This window comes from Medicago sativa, chromosome 5 (assembly GCF_051527215.1).
Source record: "Medicago sativa cultivar Bolivia chromosome 5, Bolivia_mono, whole genome shotgun sequence".
Classification (NCBI taxonomy): Eukaryota; Viridiplantae; Streptophyta; class Magnoliopsida; order Fabales; family Fabaceae; genus Medicago; species Medicago sativa.
This window is the reverse complement of record NC_140753.1, coordinates 60970592-60988309: the sequence shown is the minus strand read 5'-3', so window position 1 is coordinate 60988309 and position 17718 is coordinate 60970592. Positions and strand designations below refer to the sequence as shown.

Sequence of the window (17718 nt, the reverse complement as noted above, 5' to 3'; positions counted from 1 at the left end):
CTATGTCAATGTATTTCCAATTTTCAAATAACTAATTTATTAATAGTTGAAAATGGAGAAAAATGTATCAGCTTCAAAAGAACAAAAATGAGACTTGTTTAAGGTTCCTAGCGGAAGAACACATGTCTCCGCATTTCTAAACATATTTCATAGTTCAAAGCAACAATTAAAGAACCATACAATCCTTATTTCAAAATAGATAACGAAAAACCCAAAGTGATTTCCCCCGTTCGCGAACAAGCATCAACCATAAATATTACACCTCTTCTTGTGTACCTAAAATGTTGGTGTAAGGGGTCAGCTTCCAACCACAACAAAACAAAACTAAACAAGAATTAAAAATCAGAAAATAAGCATATACTATTCTTCTGCAAAAAATTAGATTGGATAGAATCAGTTTCCAAACTTTCATAAAACTTTAGAGGACAAAAGAAATAACATATCAGTTACAAGAGAATTTCACCTTACATTATTTATATGGCCTTAAGCAAGAACATAAATCAAAAGGTAGTAAACCCACTTAATTTAAATCTCTAAAGTCATGTATCAGAATTTGTCATAATAAGACATTACTCACCATACTAAACTCTTACCTTACTTCTATATCTCTATGCATAGTGGTATGTATATATATGTGTATATAATGATTAAGTCTTCATTTCTTTGTTATTATCATCTTTCTTCTGTTTTGCATGTGTACGTGAACAGAAAAGGGACACAATCTTCCTATACAACTCTTAATAGACCTTAATGATACACATGTATATGCATGCTCCTAAAACTATATGATCCGGATATAATTCCCGCCACACAGGCATCCACACAGAATATAATTGCAATTCCCGCCACACAGGCATCCACACAGAATATAATTGCAATTCCCGCCACTAAGGCACCACACAGATGCATATGCCATGCATGATCATGAAAATGCAGACTAAAACCCGCCACACAGGCACAACAATGCAATATGATATTATCCCGCCACTAAGGCACCACAAAGAAATATATTATTATAACCCGCCACACAGGCATCCACTAAGAAATAATTGTAACCCGCCACTAAGGCACCACACAGAAAATAAGCACATGACCAATGAGGTCTTCCATAAAAGTCTTATTTCTCTTCTTCTTATTTTCGTCCTACAACAGTCTCAAATTTTTGTTCAACAATCAGGAACATATACCCACACATCAAAGAATTAATTTAGCTTCCATCTGGTTTATCCAGTAGGATCCTAGCACACTTATATAGTCATGAATAATTGACCACCACATTTATAGTTCATGCAACTTACTCTTTTTTTTTTCCTTTTTCTTAACCGTACAGGAATAAAAGGCTAAATGGTTTTTCCCTGCTCTAATTAAAAATCAGGAAACATACTAAATTCACTACACAATAATTAATTCAGAACAGTAGGTTTCAAGCAATTAATATGATGTGCCAACCGACTAGCATGTGTTCTTTTTCTCATTTCCTATTGCTGTTATGGTTTCACAAAAAGTCAAGTGTCACGGATGAAAATTAGCTAGTATATTAAGTCTTCAGTATCCCTCATTTATTACAATTACCATATACTGTATATTAAATTAATCTTCTATTACTTTGATCAAGGATACTAACAGCATACCAAAATTGCTATATACAAAAATTAAATTTCCATGAATTAATTTCATTACTAAGTTTCATTATCTCAAAATTAATATCTTTTTCCTTTAAGCATACAAACAGCATATAAATACTTTACCAACTTCTAATCCAATATCTAATTTTGAGTTGTATGGGGAAGTGCCCTTACCTTAAGTGCTCTCCTTCCTAATATTTAGAGAATTCTACCCAATTGCCGGAACAAGACTCCAAGAATTATTCTTCACTGAGAAGAGTACAAATGGAAGAACAAAGGGTGACTTTATTTAGAATGAAATTAAAGGATTGAAGAAAGAATAGAAGGACAGACAATGAAATGACTCTTACCTCAAGACTGGAATGGGATGAAGCGTTCATATAATAATTGGGGAAGTTCGATTGAGAAAATTGTAGTTTGTTGTTTCAATTGTAGCTTGTGAGTTTAGAAAATTTGGCCGAGTATTCTACTGTGAGGTGAGGTGCATCTCTGTACTGGAAATTGGAATTTTAAAGTGGTGGTAGTTGAGGAGAATTGGAAATAGGTGACATGGAAGTTGAGAGGAGTGGGGAGTTATCTGACCCAGTACATATGCAGATATGCAGAGAAGTTAACAGGTTTATCCCTAGACTAGCACACGTAAACCCCTCCACTTCTTTAATTTCCTATTATCATCATTTTTATTTAATTGTTCATATTTAATTGTGTGTCTTGGCATGACTTCATTTCCTTCTTAGAATAGCTATTTTCTAGCCCACTAGCAGCTTCTTTTAACTAGCCACTCGGTACTCCATCATCCCTTATACATTTTATAATTCAATTCTACACATTTCTTATTATAATAACTAATTCTCCTAATTAATGTTAAATAATTTATTTATTAGACATAGTAACCTAACCATACCATATTGTTCTAAATAAAATAAGTGCATTCACTAATTAAAATAACTTACTAAATCAAAGGCATCAACACAAATAAGTAGAAGCTTATCCTATTAAATCACACCAAATTTACCAATCAACACAGATAACGAAATAAATAATTAGAATAGATTTAGCTAGTTGCTCTAATGTATTTAAAATATATAAAAATAAAATAGAGAGTGTTACAATACTAACCCCCTAAAAAGAGTTTCGTCCCCGAAACTAGTCATCTAAGAATAAGGCAGGATGAAGTTCCCTCATCTTATCCTCTCGTTCCCACGTAGCATCTCCTGTAGTTTGATTCCAAATTACCTTGACTAGACGAATCTCCTTACCACGCAAGTACTTCACGCTCCTATCCCCAATACTCATAGGAGGAACCTCAAAAGAAAGGTTTTCCTTTAACTGGATGTCGTCAGGTGCGATAACATGAGAACTATCGGCCATGTACCTTCTCAGCTGCGACACATGAAACACATCATGAAGACCTGCCAAATTTGGAGGTAAGGCAATCTGATATGCTAGTGATCCCACACGTCGAAGAATCTGATATGGTCCGATAAATTTTGGAGTAAGCTTCTTGGATTTCAATGCTCTGCCCACTCCAGTAGTGGGTGTCACCCTTAGGAACACATGATCACCTTCCTGGAATTCCAAAGGCTTTCTCCGTCGATCTGCATAACTCTTCTGTCTGCTCTGGGATATCTTCATTCGTTCCTGAATCAACTTAACCTTTTCAGTCGTCTGTTGTACCAACTCAGGTCCTACTAACAGGTTCTCGCCGTCTTTATACCAACATAATGGGGTCTGACATTTACGTCCATACAAAGCCTCGTATGGTGCCATTCCAATGCTCGCATGGTAACTGTTATTGTATGTGAATTCAACAAGTGGCAACAAATTGTCCCAACTTCCTCGGTCATCTAAAACACATGCCCTTAACATGTCCTCTAGTGTCTGAATGGTCCTCTCGGTTTGTCCATCTGTCTGTGGATGGTAGGCAGAACTTAATCTCAACTCAGTACCCAAAGCTTTCTGCAGCGCTCCCCAAAAGTGGGAAGTAAACTTTGGATCCCTATCTGACACAATGCTAGATGGTACTCCATGCAGTCTCACAATTTCTCCGACATAAATCTCAGCAAGCTTAACCACACTATAGTTAGTCCGCACTGGTATAAAGTGAGCTGATTTCGTCAACCTGTCCACGATCACCCAAATAGAGTCAAACTTCCTCTGAGTTTTTGGTAGGGCAACAACGAAGTCCATGGAAATGCTGTCCCACTTCCATTGCGGCACATTCAGAGACTGTAATAATCCAGCAGGCTTCTGGTGTTCTACCTTAGCTTTTTGACACGTTAAACATGAAGCTACATACTCAGCCACCTGTCTTTTCATTCCTGGCCACCAGAATATCTGCTTCAGATCTTGACACATCTTTGTCATTCCAGGGTGAATACTTAGCTTGCTTTTATGGGCCTCATCTAGGATAATCTTCCTCAATTCTGCATTATCGGGAACACAAACTCTTTCATGGCATCGCACAATACCATCTGAACCAATCTTAAACTCAGGTGATTTACCTTCTTCAACTAACTTCTTCTTCTCTTGTATCAACTCATCTGTTAGTTGAAGAGTCTTAATCTTGTCCATTAATTCATTGTGGACAATAATCCTACCACATTGCAGTTTACCAGTCGGAGGATCCTCGTTTAAGTTCAAGTCACAAAATTGTTCTAGTAGTTCTAATCCTTTCACCGCCACTGCTGAGAGATGGACTCGTTTCCTACTTAAAGCATCTGCAACCACATTCGCCTTACCGGGGTGATATTGTAAGGTGAAATCGTAATCCTTTATGAATTCCATCCATCTTCTTTGACGAATATTCAATTCCTTCTGGTCAAATAAATACTTTAGGCTCTTATGATCGCTAAACACCTCAAAAGTGCAACCATATAGGTAATGCCTCCATATCTTTAGTGCGAATACTATAGCAGCAAGCTCCAAATCATGTGTGGGGTAGTTCTTCTCATGGGTCTTCAGTTGTCTTGAAGCATAGGCCACTACTTGCTTATGTTGCATAAGAACACAACCCAACCCTTGATACGACGCATCACAATAAACCTCATACGGCTCATCTGGTTGCGGCAAAACAAGCACCGGGGAGGTAGTCAATTTTTCCTTCATCAATTCAAAGCTCTTTTCACATTCTTCTGTCCATGCAAATATTTGATTCTTTTTGGTAAGTTGAGTCAATGGAGATACAATCTTGGCAAATCCCTCAATGAATCTTCTATAGTACCCGGCTAATCCCACAAAACTTCTGATCTCAGTGGCTGTCTTAGGTCGCTCCCATGCTACTACAGCTTCTACTTTTGATGGATCGACGGCGATACCAGCCTTTGAAATAACATGCCCTAAGAACTTCACCTCCTCTAACCAAAATTCACATTTTCCCAAGTTTGCATATAGCTGCTTCTCTTTCAACACTTGTAGGACTTTATGTAGATGTCCCTCATGCTCCTCCTTGCTTTTGGAGTAAATAAGAATGTCATCAATGAAGACCACCACAAAGTTGTCCAAAAACGGATGGAAAATACGATTCATATAATCCATGAAGATGGCTGGTGCATTGGTCACTCCAAAAGGCATCACTAAGTATTCATAATGTCCATAGCGAGTTCTGAATGCTGTCTTAGGTATATCCTCCTCCTTCACCCGTATTTGATGGTACCCTGACTTTAAATCAATCTTAGAAAATACAACCGCACCTCTGAGTTGGTCCATAAGGTCTTCAATACGTGGCAACGGATATCTATTCTTTATGGTAACCTTATTAAGTTGTCGGTAATCAACACAAAGTCTAGACTTCCCATCCTTCTTTTTCACCAGGAGTACTGGAGCTCCCCAAGGTGAGACACTTGGTCGTATAAAGCCCTTGGACTGGAGATCATCTAACTGCTTCTTTAATTCAGCTAACTCTGGTGGCGACATTCTGTAGGGAGACATAGAGATGGGTCCTGTTCCGGGGGTAATATCAATAGAGAATTCAACATCGCGAACTGGTGGTAGTCCCGACACATCTGGTGGAAACACTTCTGCGAAATCTCTTACTACTGGGATAACGGTTGTGTCAACTTCGGGACTCATGCTGACCGCACTTAAAAATACATATTTCTGCACACCTCCATTTAAGGAAAATTTCAATCGATTGGCTTCGAGAAATCGAGTAATGCCCGGGTCAGGGAATATCACAGCTTTATGAGCACAATCCAGAAGAACATAATGACTGGACAACCAATCCATTCCAAGGATCACTCCAACACGCTTAAGGGAAATACATATCAGGTCGACCTTGAACTTCATGTTCAAGATAGTCAAAGGGCACTGTAAGCAAGCCTCGTTAAGAGTCACAGGTTCAGACGATGGTATTGTGACCACCAGGTTAAAAGGTAAACATGTAACAGGAATTTGTAGAGAATTCACACACTCCCAAGAGATAAAAGAATGCGTAGCACCAGAATCATATATTACAGGAAACATTTTACCATAAATCTCACACTCACCCTGGATTAACTCTGAAGAGTCCCTTGTATCTTCTCCACCAATGTGGTACACACGTCCTTGAGCAGTAGGGCGTCCAGCCTGATTGTCGCTGTTGTTGTTTTTAGGAGTATAATTGTTCCTTTCAGGGCAATTATTAGCAAAATGGTCTGGCTTCAGACAGATATAACACGACCTTGGCTTGAACGGGCAGTCATATGATTTGTGTCCTTCCTCTTGGCAGCGATAACACCTAATAGGCTGATTTTGATTCTGATTTCTGTTTTGTGGCCTCTGACCTCCTCCGTTCTGAGCTCGATCTTGATCCCTTCCGTTCCCTTGGGGTCGAGTGTATGGACCTTGTTGTCTACTCTTATTCTGTGAGTACTGATTGCCCTGTCCAAACAAAACTTAGTGATACATTTTTTTTTTCAACGCTTCATTATGGATATGTATATATCTATATTTTTTTTTTCCTTTTTCGTTTTACCTGATGCCTTACGGGTCCTCCTGCAGAATCTCTGTTTGGGCGGCTACGCTTAAGGTTTTCAACTTTCTTACATTTCTCGACCAAGGCTTCATATTGTCGGATCTCATGAGGAGCAACAACCTCCTTGATGTCATAACGTAAGCCACTCTCAAACCGTTCACACTTGTAATCTTCATCCACCTGATTGTTGAAGAAACGAAAGTACCTCGCTAGCGATTCAAACTTTTTAGCATACTCAGCTACAGTCATGTTACCCTGGTACAGGCTAAGGAATTGAGCTTCCTTCTGGGCCCTAGCACTCTTGGGGAAATATTTGTCTAAGAACTTTTGCCTGAAAACTTCCCAAGTTAACTCTTCTCCATTTTTCTGCATTATTCCTTTAGCTCCTCTCCACCAACACTCTGCTTCTCCGGTCAGCAAGAAAGTGGCATACTCCATCTTAGTCTCACCAGTGCAGTGCAAGACTTCAAAAATTTTCTCAATCTCTTGCAACCAAAGATCAGCCTTGTCAGGATCATGGTCTCCCTCAAATTTCGGTGGATTATGGCGTCGAAACTCTGCTAGTCCTCTAGCTGTTGCCAGTTCTTCTTCTCTTTGTTGCCTTTGTGCGTCTTTCTGGGCTAGGGTTTGAGCTTGCAGAGTAGTCGCAGTAGCTTGCTGGGCCATGGCAGTTGCCATGTCGCGCATTGTCTGCATGACTTCTGCCATATCAGCTCCATTCACGTTGGTAGTTGCTCTTTCAGGTGCCATTCCGTAATTCCTACACTTTTCTGGAGTTAGAAAGATTCTAATATTTAATTCTAACTCTTTGGGGTAAAATTCCATATACTCATTACGAAGTAGGTTCAGTTCACCTAATATAAGAATCCCTAACATGCATCACAACTTCAAAAACAAATTATAACATCAAATAACACAATAGCCACAAATTAGATTCAAATATCACACATACAGGCGTCATCCAAATGTCATCCCACCCCAAAAGTTTTTTTTTTTTTTTTTTTTGTCCGAGGATTATTGCTCTGATACCATAATGTAACATCCCGGAATATTTTTTTTTTTTTTTTAAAACGATTTACCAACAATTCCAAATTTCCTATGTCAATGTATTTCCAATTTTCAAATAACTAATTTATTAATAGTTGAAAATGGAGAAAAATGTATCAGCTTCAAAAGAACAAAAATGAGACTTGTTTAAGGTTCCTAGCGGAAGAACACATGTCTCCGCATTTCTAAACATATTTCATAGTTCAAAGCAACAATTAAAGAACCATACAATCCTTATTTCAAAATAGATAACGAAAAACCCAAAGTGATTTCCCCCGTTCGCGAACAAGCATCAACCATAAATATTACACCTCTTCTTGTGTACCTAAAATGTTGGTGTAAGGGGTCAGCTTCCAACCACAACAAAACAAAACTAAACAAGAATTAAAAATCAGAAAATAAGCATATACTATTCTTCTGCAAAAAATTAGATTGGATAGAATCAGTTTCCAAACTTTCATAAAACTTTAGAGGACAAAAGAAATAACATATCAGTTACAAGAGAATTTCACCTTACATTATTTATATGGCCTTAAGCAAGAACATAAATCAAAAGGTAGTAAACCCACTTAATTTAAATCTCTAAAGTCATGTATCAGAATTTGTCATAATAAGACATTACTCACCATACTAAACTCTTACCTTACTTCTATATCTCTATGCATAGTGGTATGTATATATATGTGTATATAATGATTAAGTCTTCATTTCTTTGTTATTATCATCTTTCTTCTGTTTTGCATGTGTACGTGAACAGAAAAGGGACACAATCTTCCTATACAACTCTTAATAGACCTTAATGATACACATGTATATGCATGCTCCTAAAACTATATGATCCGGATATAATTCCCGCCACACAGGCATCCACACAGAATATAATTGCAATTCCCGCCACACAGGCATCCACACAGAATATAATTGCAATTCCCGCCACTAAGGCACCACACAGATGCATATGCCATGCATGATCATGAAAATGCAGACTAAAACCCGCCACACAGGCACAACAATGCAATATGATATTATCCCGCCACTAAGGCACCACAAAGAAATATATTATTATAACCCGCCACACAGGCATCCACTAAGAAATAATTGTAACCCGCCACTAAGGCACCACACAGAAAATAAGCACATGACCAATGAGGTCTTCCATAAAAGTCTTATTTCTCTTCTTCTTATTTTCGTCCTACAACAGTCTCAAATTTTTGTTCAACAATCAGGAACATATACCCACACATCAAAGAATTAATTTAGCTTCCATCTGGTTTATCCAGTAGGATCCTAGCACACTTATATAGTCATGAATAATTGACCACCACATTTATAGTTCATGCAACTTACTCTTTTTTTTTTCCTTTTTCTTAACCGTACAGGAATAAAAGGCTAAATGGTTTTTCCCTGCTCTAATTAAAAATCAGGAAACATACTAAATTCACTACACAATAATTAATTCAGAACAGTAGGTTTCAAGCAATTAATATGATGTGCCAACCGACTAGCATGTGTTCTTTTTCTCATTTCCTATTGCTGTTATGGTTTCACAAAAAGTCAAGTGTCACGGATGAAAATTAGCTAGTATATTAAGTCTTCAGTATCCCTCATTTATTACAATTACCATATACTGTATATTAAATTAATCTTCTATTACTTTGATCAAGGATACTAACAGCATACCAAAATTGCTATATACAAAAATTAAATTTCCATGAATTAATTTCATTACTAAGTTTCATTATCTCAAAATTAATATCTTTTTCCTTTAAGCATACAAACAGCATATAAATACTTTACCAACTTCTAATCCAATATCTAATTTTGAGTTGTATGGGGAAGTGCCCTTACCTTAAGTGCTCTCCTTCCTAATATTTAGAGAATTCTACCCAATTGCCGGAACAAGACTCCAAGAATTATTCTTCACTGAGAAGAGTACAAATGGAAGAACAAAGGGTGACTTTATTTAGAATGAAATTAAAGGATTGAAGAAAGAATAGAAGGACAGACAATGAAATGACTCTTACCTCAAGACTGGAATGGGATGAAGCGTTCATATAATAATTGGGGAAGTTCGATTGAGAAAATTGTAGTTTGTTGTTTCAATTGTAGCTTGTGAGTTTAGAAAATTTGGCCGAGTATTCTACTGTGAGGTGAGGTGCATCTCTGTACTGGAAATTGGAATTTTAAAGTGGTGGTAGTTGAGGAGAATTGGAAATAGGTGACATGGAAGTTGAGAGGAGTGGGGAGTTATCTGACCCAGTACATATGCAGATATGCAGAGAAGTTAACAGGTTTATCCCTAGACTAGCACACGTAAACCCCTCCACTTCTTTAATTTCCTATTATCATCATTTTTATTTAATTGTTCATATTTAATTGTGTGTCTTGGCATGACTTCATTTCCTTCTTAGAATAGCTATTTTCTAGCCCACTAGCAGCTTCTTTTAACTAGCCACTCGGTACTCCATCATCCCTTATACATTTTATAATTCAATTCTACACATTTCTTATTATAATAACTAATTCTCCTAATTAATGTTAAATAATTTATTTATTAGACATAGTAACCTAACCATACCATATTGTTCTAAATAAAATAAGTGCATTCACTAATTAAAATAACTTACTAAATCAAAGGCATCAACACAAATAAGTAGAAGCTTATCCTATTAAATCACACCAAATTTACCAATCAACACAGATAACGAAATAAATAATTAGAATAGATTTAGCTAGTTGCTCTAATGTATTTAAAATATATAAAAATAAAATAGAGAGTGTTACAATGGTCTTAAGAACACTCTTAAAAATATGGTTCAATCGATTGATCGAAGCCACTCGATACGGTACGTAACCGCTCTATTTGAAACCGAAAGGGACAGAAAGGAGTAGAAGCAGAAGAAACTTGTTAACACAAGTCGGAGGGAGAAGAGAAGAAAAGAATTCCCGACAACTCAATGAAATTCTTTTCGGTGTGTTGAATGCACTATGTGAGTTCTCTATTTATAGGGAAAATTCACAACTAATATGTGAGACACTTTGGGAACAAGTAATATGAGAAACTTTGGGAACAAGTAACATATTACTTTGCGATTAAGTAATTCACATATTAGATCTAGTACAAAAATATCTTAATTGAGTACTAAAATATATTAAATTTAGTACAAAAATATATTATATTATGTACCAAAATATTTTAGCAAAACTTGGGGACTAAGAAAGCACTTTCTAATAATGATTAAATTAATTATTTAATTTATCATTTCCAAATAATAAAATATATATCAATATATATTTTTTCTCTAGTGCTTATGTACCCCCATTAATTAGAGGTACACCCCCCACTATATAAATAAACACTACTAATGTGTGTGTTCCATCCGATGTGGGACTTCCACTTTTTTCAATTCACACAACACTAGTTCTACCCAACATGGGAATTTGTGTTTAGTCTTTTTACTCAATTTCCACACATGTTCCAACAACAACTCTTGAATGGTGAAACTTCATTAACAAACTAAGTAAGCACAATGTATGATATATCTAATTGCTAACACCTTAAAAAAAGTGCGGTATCTCTATCTTCTAATAGTCTCTAGCTATCTAAAGTCTTAACCTATACATTTGAAATTTAAAGATTAAAGGATTTAAGTAAAAGCAAAAAAATGATCTTGAATGATAAAAGGTACACTTCAAGCCTCTTGAGCACAAGCAAGTGAAGAGGAGCCAATAACCGGTTTAACAAAACCACAATTACTACAAGGTGTAGGTATTGTCAATTTCATCTCGTTGTAATTTGTGCAACTCCTCGTGTAATTGTGTCCTCCCCTTATAACATGTTCAGGCAATCTCAATGTATATTTCTCATGATGTTTTTCTTCACCTCTAATAGTTACTATAGAATGTCCCGTTGAATGTGACCTTGAAAATCTATGTTCTTCTCGTTGTTGCATGCCCACATGATGATCATGTTGATCACCTTCATGTATTTGAGCCCTAGTGATCTCACCAACATTGTCACTTTCCTCTCCTCTAACATCAATGTGTATATCATCACACGGTAACGATGTCATACCCTCTTGTGCATTGAGGTTGTTATTGTTGTTGTTGTGGTTGCATTCCCCGTGCTTTGACATTTGGTTGGAAGGTGAATCAAGGTCTGTTCGACAAACGGGGCATGTCTTATGAGATTCAAGCCATAGGTCAATACATTCTTGGTGGAAAACATGGAAACAAAGGGTTAGGAGACGAAGCATGCTATCATCATCGAACTCTAGCAAGCAAATGGCACATTCTAAGCTGTAACTCTTTTCCTTGCGGAGGTCTTTAACGGTGGAGTAGAGGAAAGTGGGGAATTTTTCTAGAAGGGTATTATCGAGTCCTCTAGGGGGTGACCTATCAGGTGAGAGACGAACGAGGGAACCTGAAGCCGTTCGTTGTAAGGCCCAAGTGTGGAAAATGCCTGCAAAACAATACTTGCAAAGATACACAACGCTAAAAGCCACAAAGCATAGGATGAGGACGGTGAGGGTGAAGGCTACTAGTGCCGGTGGGGTCTTGTATGTTGGAGCTGGTGGGGTGTTGTACTTAGGCTCTGATGAAGACATTGGAGGGATGAGAAACTATCAACAATGGACTATTATTGGTTTTCAAGGTGACCGGAGAATGATTTATTCCGGACCTTCCACCCTTTCTTCTTTGCATGGATGAGAGGAGCTTGTGAACAAAGGAGTGGGTGGGTAAATGAAGGTTAGTAAAGTGGTGATTGCATTTCTCCCTTCACTTTACTATTTTTTTAGAGAGAATTTTAAGGGACATAATATGGAGAGAGAATCGATAAGATATGTTATGCATGGTGTTATTTGAGTACTAGATGATGGGTTAATATTCCCGTCAAAAAATAAATAAATGATGGGTTAATATGAGACAGTAATGTGGAGAGTGATTTTTAGCCCTTGGTTAGAAGGGTTGGTTTTGAACGAGTCCTTATGAGAAGGACAAGGACTTGTCTCCGAACATTATTCAAGGTGTATCTAATGCATGAATAAGCCATTATGATTATATTTGATGATAACTACATATTGTATAGAAATTATTAGTATGTATGAAAATTTTGTGATAAAAAAACTCCAGTATTCCTTATCTCAGAAGATGAAGCCTTAGACATTTGAATTTGAAACATACAAGGCATGTGAAAAGTAATCGAAAAAAGGAAGTTTTGCATGTGTGTGTGGGCGACTTGGACCGGTCTTTTAACTCATTAACTTTTTTAACCTTTAGTTGAAATAAGTTGAGCTATCCATCCCCCTATTTTTAATTATATTTTAGTGACAAATATTTTTCTCATATTTTTTATAAGGGTTAATATTTTCGAAATGCTTATTTTTTTTCGGGATTATAAGATCTGAACTCCCCCTATACATCCTCTTGTGTCAAAAAAACCATGTTAAAACAGGTTCAAACTATGTAATCTGAACTGTATCAGCACTAAGAGACTGAACTTATAGACTGGGCAAGTTTCGAAGGAAGCTGGTCGCCTGGAAACTGTTTTTTTCCTAACTAGAATGGTAAGTATGGTTTGGACACCCCTGTCACAAAATAAGTTCAGTCTCTTTGTGCTGAATACAAAGTTTTATCATTTAGTTCCATTTTTATTTTTATTGGACTCCGCCTCTCACAATCCAAAGTTTTATCATTTAGACCCATTTTTATTTTTTAATTTTATTTTTTTTTCATATTCTCAAACAAATCCAAGAAAAATATATTATCTTTATTTGATTTTTAGAATTTTTTAATGGCGCTTTTATATATATTTTATTTTATTTTATACGTTTCGTCCTTTTTCACTTTATTTTTTGGTGGTTTTCTGATTTAAAAGTCGCAATCGTCGAATTGAAAAGAGATTCTAATTGTTTGCTTATGCATAGGCGTGTTTCGAATTTTATAATCAAAACTGTGTTTTCGATTCAGATTATATAATATGAGCGGGCGTAAAATGAGAATTTTAAGCGGCGTGTGAGAAATGAGTAGAGTAGAAAAAGAAATTTCCAAGAAAATATATTCTCACTATTGAGCCCATTGATTTTGAATTCATTTTCCTGTGGCCTGTTAGTTTTTTGAATGGCCTTTATTGAGTGCCAAATTAGTGATTTTTGAGTTTAGAAACTTCTTTTTGAAAATATTTTGCATAGGTGTATGAATTGTTTCAGTTGAAAAATTCTTTAAACAAATCATGTGTGAGTGTAGTTTGTAATTTCAAGCATATGCATGCATAAAGTGATACGCGTTTTGCACGTCTTGTGCTGAGTTTTGTTAAATGTTAATAAACCATGCTGTTTGAAAAACAAACAAAAAAATCGTGTCTTTTTTTCCGTAACAATTTCTATGATGTCTTTTTCTTTCCACTAATGCTATATTTCACTTTTTCATTATCTGTGGGCAGATATTTCAATGTTTTGTTGTTTAAGCTAAGCCTAAGATGAAGCTAGATATGCACATATACTATTACTAGTTATTCCATTCTGGAACCAAGATAATATAAAAATGAAGCTATTTTCCCTAGTTTTACTTTGTCAATATTTATTTATGATTTTAGAATTGGACTTATGTATTGCACCATCACAAGTGATTGATGGGTGATGATGCAAATACTACATAGTAAGAATTTAAGGCTTATCCAATAAAAAGTTAATGAGTAGATCAATATATCCTTAACAGTTACTAATATCTACTATTAAAAAAAAAATACTGAAATGACAATTAAAATCATGGCATTTGTCATTAATAAAAACATATGTTTATCTCTTCTAAATGTTAAGTTAAAGACAAAATCTAGCTAGTAAGTTGGGTTTTTGGTACATTAATAGGTAAATGTTATTAACACTTCCCATTAATCATTGAAAGCGACTCTTCTCACTTTCATTTTTTCTCTTTAAACACCGCAAAAATACCAAAATAACTCCAACAACAATTAACTGCTACTTGCTCCCAACAACACTTGCCACGCAGTGTTTAGAAGCAAAAATAGAAGTGAGAAAAATAAGATCATTCATCATTCGCCCCATCTTTTTTAGTTTTCTATTCAAAACAACCAAAGTGTATCTTTTTCCTTTGAGCCCAAAGGGCCAAGCTCTCAAGAAGCCCAAAAGGCTACACTACTAGCCCACAAAGGGCTATCGATAGTTCTCCAAGGATTCCACGGCATGATTCCTTGAGCAAGTATTACACAATCCTTCACAACTTCGTATAGGTCAACTATTGTTCCTTAACACGACATTTTGTGGCTGCATGCAGGCATATTGCTTCTACTAACATGCATGTGATACATTTTTTTTAGTTACCCCTTCAGCTCTCAAGGAAAAGAGCCTTTGTAATCAGAAGTTTGATCGACATGTAAATAAACTCTGGTTAAGAATTATTCAACCCAAAAATTAAATTCGAATTCTCCTGAATAACTTGTTTTTGATGAAGCCTTACTGACCACTTGAACACAATTATTTGGTTAATTGTCTATGATATTTGCCCCCAAAAGTCTTGTTTTGGATGAAAAGGGGGGGAAATCTTATCTTTCATTTCTAAATTATAAATATTATAAAATATTTCTAAAATCGATTATGGCCTCAATTCATTTCACCTCCAACTAGTTTTATGCGCAAGTCACTTCTCCTAAACTGCTTTGTGGTCACCGGTTTATGCTTCCCCTCTTTATGCTCCCATCGTGAGATCTGCACTTCATTCAATTTTTCCTTCGTCGGATCTTCCACCACCACATCCACCACCTCCACATGTCGTTGTTATGGATGTCATCTCAATTAAAAAGTCATATGAGCACTCACTCGAAAGCCACCATTGACTACTCCATCTTCATCGTGTTTGAGATTCAATGTCTTCATAGTTGTTTTTCTTGTTTCATTCTTATGTTTCTTTTCCTGGTTTGTATTACTTAGGTTGCTTCAAGTTTGCACTTTATATGTCTATTAAAATGCTCGAGAATGACTCGCTTCAAACAATTCATATTTTGAAAAATTCTTCATTTTATTATTCATCTAATGTTAAAGAAATCTTCATTTTTGTAATGGAGATTTCTATAATATATTAGACATGAATGAAAAATATAATTCAAAATTTTAAATGATACACATGAATTTGACTTAAAAACAGAGAGAAAAAATGATGATAGAAAACATTAGAATGACCATTGTTTGAAGAAAACAAATTAGAGGTACCCAAATGAAATTTGATATATTATGCGCAATTTTGGTCTCTCGATTTTTTTTTTTTGCGTAAATTGAGTATCCTCTGCGCGCAATGTTGAGACTAATCCCTCAAACCTTATGAGACCTAAATAGGCTTAGGAAACTCTCCCTAAAATTTTTAACGTTGTTGTATATCTAATGCTAGATTTGAACTTATAACATTGGTTAAGTTAGAAGATACACATGTCATCTCATCTAAGCGGCTAAGCGCTCTTGAGTCTTGATTGTTTTGTTTAGCGGATTTAGTCTCTTAAATTTTCAATTTTAGAGTAATAATATATCAGAGCTTAATAATATACCTAATCCTTGTGATTTGAAATTATTTTCATTATGTTGTTCTAAGGAACACAATTTTAAATTCTATAAGTTTTCAAAAATAAAATTTTAAATATGGAAGATGCTAGCCAGTGTCCTTCGAGCATTGTTTAAGCAATCAATAATAATAACTTTTGCATAGAAATATGTGTGATTTTTTTTTTTTATATATGTTTAACTTATGTTTTCAAGAGAATATTTTTTTATTTATGATTTCCTTAAACAATGCATTTAGGTTAGTTGTTAACAAAACCTTTTAAATATAAGTAAGTTTTTATGAAAAAGTTGTGTAATCATTACTTGATCAAAAGTAATTCTTATATTTCCAAAATAAAATTTCTATTTGGAGATTCCTTAATCATTGTCTTGAGGACACTGGTTAGCAAAACCTTTTAAATCATATTATGGCCTAAAGATAGGAATTTAAGAAGAAAAAGGATAAAAAAAATAATAAGAAAGACAAACTTAGATGCTCTTCAACAGGTGTTGCTCACGGGTTATAAATCATATAAATTACCAACATGTGGTTAGTGAAAGTCATAATGATTCCAACACAAATGGTTATACCATTCGATGTTTGATTGTTAATTTTTATGTATTAAAAAAATTCAATTATAAGGGAATAATCAACTTTGTATCCCAACATGTTTCTTATACGGAGAGTAATGAACTCCATAATTCATCTACTCTGAAATATAAGCAAAAACGATAATAAAAATGTGGACTAAATTTTAATTCATATATAATGACCTTTCAACTATTCAGGTTATATGTAGGGATGTCAATGGGTATCCGTGGGTACGGATAGTATGATATCCGTCTCCGCCCCGTTGGATAAATATGGTACCCGTACTCATCCCCGTACTCGTGCGGGTATCTCTATAGGGTAATCCACGGGTATTTAGATACCCACGGATATCTGCGGGTACCCATAGATTTTTGATTTTTTTTTGTGCAAAGAAAAATTCAACTTTTAATTACCTACAAAATTAAACTTTTAAAGATCCATACATAACATGTTCCATTCAAATTTCATAATCTATACCATAATCCAACAAAAATAAGGATTCTTACATAATCCCAAGAAAATTCATCATACCAAAAAAGATTAAATCAATTCAAATTCATAAAACATGTAATCATTCTAAGGAGAAGAAGAAAAGAAAAGAAAAGAGATGAAGAGAAATTTTTGACGCTCTTGAGAGAAAGAACAGAGAAAACTAAAAGGTCGTACAGTAAACTAGGTTTTTTTTAGACACCACACTCATACATACATATATATATATATATATATATATATATATATATATATATATATATATATATATATATGCCCCGTGCCCATGACGGATTTTATCCGCGGATACCCGCGGGCATGGATTTTTTTCCCTTTTAGTTACTAATATATATATATATATATATATATATATATATAGACACACACATACACACACATGAATATTTTAGTAATATATATATATATATATATATATATATATATATATATATAGACACACACACA

The 17718-nt window shown here is 35.2% G+C and overlaps 1 protein-coding gene and 1 long non-coding RNA gene across 2 annotated transcripts; both read right to left on the bottom strand.

Moving 5' to 3' along the window:
- Positions 1-7345: 7345 nt before the first annotated feature.
- LOC146923707 (uncharacterized) lies at positions 7346-10208 on the bottom strand. The gene is made up of 3 exons (XR_015009857.1): positions 9651-10208; positions 9475-9549; positions 7346-7951 (listed from the first exon to the last, which is right to left on the bottom strand). It is a non-coding gene; the product is annotated as an uncharacterized LOC146923707 (long non-coding RNA).
- Positions 10209-11110: 902 nt separating this feature from the next.
- On the bottom strand, positions 11111-12463 carry LOC146923706 (RING-H2 finger protein ATL29-like). Its single transcript, XM_085708839.1, has one exon. It carries the CDS (start codon positions 12231-12233, stop codon positions 11319-11321), a length of 915 nt encoding a protein of 304 aa, XP_085564965.1. The 5' UTR covers positions 12234-12463; the 3' UTR covers positions 11111-11318.
- Positions 12464-17718: the final 5255 nt, after the last annotated feature.

Bases quoted from the DNA above. Each gene is read 5' to 3' on its own strand.
- LOC146923706 (XM_085708839.1), bottom strand. From the start codon at position 12,233: ATGTCTTCATCAGAGCCTAAGTACAACACCCCACCAGCTCCAACATAC.